At 31.0% G+C, this 5,058-nt stretch overlaps 1 protein-coding gene across 1 annotated transcript; it reads right to left on the minus strand.

Moving 5' to 3' along the window:
- Window positions 1-1,037: 1,037 nt before the first annotated feature.
- Window positions 1,038-2,764, minus strand: LOC111616406 (tyrosyl-DNA phosphodiesterase 2-like). Its single transcript, XM_023357824.1, has one exon. It carries the CDS (start codon window positions 2,708-2,710, stop codon window positions 1,670-1,672), a length of 1,041 nt encoding a protein of 346 aa, XP_023213592.1. The 5' UTR covers window positions 2,711-2,764; the 3' UTR covers window positions 1,038-1,669.
- Window positions 2,765-5,058: the final 2,294 nt, after the last annotated feature.

Genomic DNA, 5,058 nt, shown 5'->3' on the forward strand with positions numbered 1-5,058 from the left:
TTTTTTATTATCTAAATATTTTATAACCAATTTGTTCATTAAAACGTTGTAAAATTAATTATCTGGTATATCTGATTCATATTTTCAAAACAATAATTAATTATTGACTTAAATCAAGTAATATTAAATATGCGGTGTAATTGCTGCGATGTGCCCTCTCGTGAGCTTCTGAAAAGCGTGTTCACCAAAGGGTTAATGCATTTAAGGAAGACAGAATTCCACTCACATCAATTGAATCGGAAAGGGCATTCTCGGTAGCAAGACTTTTCATTACTAAAATAAGAATCAAATTGAGTGATCAGAGTATTGATCATCTTTGCTTTTTAAAATCTTATTATAAAATTTACAATAATATTTTGTATTATGTTTTATTTAAAAAACAAAAGTTACCTTTTAAGTTAGAAGTTTGATCTAAGTTTTTTTTTTTTTTAAATTTTAAACTCAATTCAAAGCACTTTTTTGTTGTTTTTGTTTCCAGCAAACTTTAATAAATTTTTTCTATTTTTGAAAATTTCCACATAATTCAAAGGTAATTTTTAATATATATCTTACACAGCATTATTAATATGATTTTGAATGTTGCAGAACGTATTAAATTACTTTAAAAAATGAAAAATAATTATATCATTTGATTTCAAGATGTCTTAAAAATAATTAATTCTATCCTAGGAAACACTTCATCTTTTATCCCTGAATCCCGGTCAAGCAAAAGACTGGGAAATAGAGAAAACCCTAATGTAGAAGCATCCATTTTGTATGTCTGTGTCAAACTGAATTAATCGTAGTAGGCAAGAAAGCTAAATATTAAATTTTTTCTCAGATTGAAGAGAATTGCTACATCATAGTAAAACTATGATGTTAGCAAAGGTTTTCAACTTTCACACAATGTATTATGAGAAATTTTGGCCCAAGTATTAAATTTGGGCCAAAATTTATTTGAAGAATTGTTGCAGTTCTCAAATGAACAGTAGTTCAATTTTCTTTATCATTATATCAAAGGTTGGTATTGTAACATTTTGAAAAATAATCACATAGGGTTTTCAGATTGAAAACATGCTTTACTTTTACAAAACAAACAAAAATCTCATAATTTTTAATCTTATTTTAACTGGAAAAAAATATATATTCTGCACAGTATCAAAGTTTAATACTACTCTTTTGGTATGTTTTCCATATAGTCATTAGCCATTTGCTAACAAACATTTATAAATCTTGATAACATAAAAGTTGAAGTTCATAATCCTGTTCGTTATATGATGCTGAAAATCAAAGTGACTTTCCCTCCACAGAAGCTGCTGTGCTGTGCACTAATTTTCTTTGGCCTGTGTGATATTTTATATTACTGTAAAGCAATTATATACAAATCTATTTTTAAAAAATATACAAGATTGAAAAATAAACTGAAAATAATAATAATAATTAAAAGTGATTCTAAAAAATATGATATCTTAAAGACTAAAGAAAGTCTTTAAGAAATCATATTCATTTACACAATAAATTTTTAATTTCAAAGTAACATTTTAATTTTATTTAAAAAAAATAAATAAAGAATTTTATAATAATAATGAACTCAATAATTTTTCACAATATTTGAGAATGGAAAAAATTTTGTAACAAAATATACTGAGTGAAAATTCTACAGAAATTGTTGTAGCTTATTCAACAAAATCTATTTTTGATATTGAAATTTACTTAAGATGCCCCAATGATCACTTGGAAAACATCTATGTGGAAGCAACCTTTCCAAGCCAATTAGACCAAAATATTCTGGTTCGACTGTAGATGGCGATGACTGTCTGATATAGACGCGGTCAAATCTGAATCGAGGTTTATAGCGGGATCCAGAATTGAATGTTAAATTGTCATTCCTTGTCATATCCCATGTGTAAGCACACTCTTTTCGACTGCCACAAATTACCCACATATCTTCAATTGCTGTAGGAATACTGTGAGGTGGCATTTCTTTATCCCTGAGATTAAGATCTCCTGCTAGAATGACAGCTTTTTCACTTGAAACTTCCAACATTTTATCAAATGCTGTTCTTAATTGTTGCATTCTCTCTTGTGAAGCTTCTCCTGTACTCTCCAAATGTGTATTAAATAATGTTATTGGAATTTTTCCTATTTTAACATCTACCTGTAGCAAATTTCTACCCATACGAGTATTTGGATATTCATGTATATCATGGTCTATATATGAAACAGTATTCTTTTTGAGAAGCGTCACAGTAAAATATTCTACATTGTTACCTGGAATGCATTTATATTCTGGTAGATGTTTAACTATTTCATCTAATGTTTTTGGAATAACTTCTTGCAAAAAGACAATATCAGCATCTTCGCACTTTATTATCTTACAGATACGTCTTATTCTCAATAATTGATTTTTTTCATCAAGTCCATCACTGTTCCAAGTGATGAATTTCAGTGTATGTTTTACATTATTAGAAGAATGACTGTTATTTTCTGCAGAGAACACACACACTTTAGATGAATCACCTGAATCACTCAACTGAAAAACTTTGATATTTTTTTGACTACCAGTTGCATTTTTTTCGAAATAGTCAGATATTGCACTTTGTAAATTCCAATTTCTTTCTTGAAGATATATTTGAGCCCATATTGTATCTGTTTCAGTTATTTCAGCAAACTGTTCACACAGTTTCTGGCAAGTGTCAGCACTTGGTATATCTTCTAACTCTTCACTCATGATTAAATCTTTAAAATGAAAACATAATAAAAATTAACTTGTCTTTACATGACAAATTCAAAATTAACATTAAATTTTCAAATCTGATACTTCATTAAGTTAATAATAAAAAATACATGCAATTGCTCCCTGTAGATTAATTAATTTGTTAACTACACTTAAATAAATTTTGTATTAATATGAAATGCTTCTTTAAGTTAATTTTTATTTATACAATGTGTAACTTTTCTTGTTTATTTTAAATTTTGATTAATGATAATGGTATTGTAATTTCCTGCAGATAACCCACGATGACATATACCCCGGAAAATTCTGAGAACGAAAATAACATCTCTGTAATCTGCCCACCATATATCCCATGCCTCCATGCCAGCCATCAAAAGCAAAATAATTAATGGTGTTCAGTTTAGAAGTCACCATCTCAAGCATTAAAATAAGGCTTTTTCTATTTTGTTTGTTAACATATTATAGATATACATAAATGACCAAGCCAAAATACAGTACACCTCCCTATAACGCAGATTCATATAATGGGATTCGTATATCACGGTGAAAAAATTGCAACCGTATTCATATAAAGACGCTAAAAGAGACTCGTAAAATGCGGTAAAACGTCATCGCTGACTCGTGTCGCGACAGGATTGGTCGAATCTGGACCAATAGTGGACGAGCAGCTGAACTACTTGCATACTACGGAGAGTTTAGGTGGGTAAGTTGAGTTTACTATTGTCTGTACAGTATATAGAACTAAATTAGGTACTGTAAGTCTAATACAGTCAACAGTCAAAAAAATTATTTCTATTAATGATGTCTCCAAAGTTCAACAAATTTTTCGCAAAAAAATAACTTATCAGAAAACTCAACCGCCATTTGATGTGCTGCTCCGCGACGAAAACAAGCTTAAGGAATGGCATGGTCGAACGGTGCACACAATAAGTAATCCTACAATTTTTTGTTTATAGCATAGTTTATACAGATTTTTCCCAAAAAATTATTCGTGTTTTGGAAATTTGAGTGAAATTAGTCTAGAATCGACTAATTTTATGGAAGAAAACCTTTCAAACAGCTGTAGTCTGTAAATTGCACACATGCCAGGCTGTGATTGGCTCAAGTATTTGAGGATTCCTACAACGTGAAATTTCTATAAAGCGGAATGTATCTACCGCGTTATGGGGTGGTCGACTGTATTTTATAATAATTATATTAATTTCTGCATTATTCAGACTATAGTTTGGCTAATTATTAATATCTATATATATAACCCATTCAACAGGTGTCCGTCCTTCCTTCCTTCCGTCCGTCCCGTAACCATTTGACAACCGACACTAGAGGCGCCCCTATCGTGTGTCATATTTCAAACATTCAAATTAACAATTTTAATTCTNCCATCAAAAGCAAAATAATTAATGGTGTTCAGTTTAGAAGTCACCATCTCAAGCATTAAAATAAGGCTTTTTCTATTTTGTTTGTTAACATATTATAGATATACATAAATGACCAAGCCAAAATACAGTACACCTCCCTATAACGCAGATTCATATAATGGGATTCGTATATCACGGTGAAAAAATTGCAACCGTATTCATATAAAGACGCTAAAAGAGACTCGTAAAATGCGGTAAAACGTCATCGCTGACTCGTGTCGCGACAGGATTGGTCGAATCTGGACCAATAGTGGACGAGCAGCTGAACTACTTGCATACTACGGAGAGTTTAGGTGGGTAAGTTGAGTTTACTATTGTCTGTACAGTATATAGAACTAAATTAGGTACTGTAAGTCTAATACAGTCAACAGTCAAAAAAATTATTTCTATTAATGATGTCTCCAAAGTTCAACAAATTTTTCGCAAAAAAATAACTTATCAGAAAACTCAACCGCCATTTGATGTGCTGCTCCGCGACGAAAACAAGCTTAAGGAATGGCATGGTCGAACGGTGCACACAATAAGTAATCCTACAATTTTTTGTTTATAGCATAGTTTATACAGATTTTTCCCAAAAAATTATTCGTGTTTTGGAAATTTGAGTGAAATTAGTCTAGAATCGACTAATTTTATGGAAGAAAACCTTTCAAACAGCTGTAGTCTGTAAATTGCACACATGCCGGGCTGTGATTGGCTCAAGTATTTGAGGATTCCTACAACGTGAAATTTCTATAAAGCGGAATGTATCTACCGCGTTATGGGGTGGTCGACTGTATTTTATAATAATTATATTAATTTCTGCATTATTCAGACTATAGTTTGGCTAATTATTAATATCTATATATATAACCCATTCAACAGGTGTCCGTCCTTCCTTCCTTCCGTCCGTCCCGTAACCATTTGACAACCGACACTAGAGGCGCC

The sequence above is a fragment of the Centruroides sculpturatus genome, unplaced genomic scaffold (assembly GCF_000671375.1).
Source record: "Centruroides sculpturatus isolate CEXI.00-Female unplaced genomic scaffold, Cexi_2.0 scaffold3262, whole genome shotgun sequence".
Lineage (NCBI taxonomy): Eukaryota > Metazoa > Arthropoda > Arachnida > Scorpiones > Buthidae > Centruroides > Centruroides sculpturatus.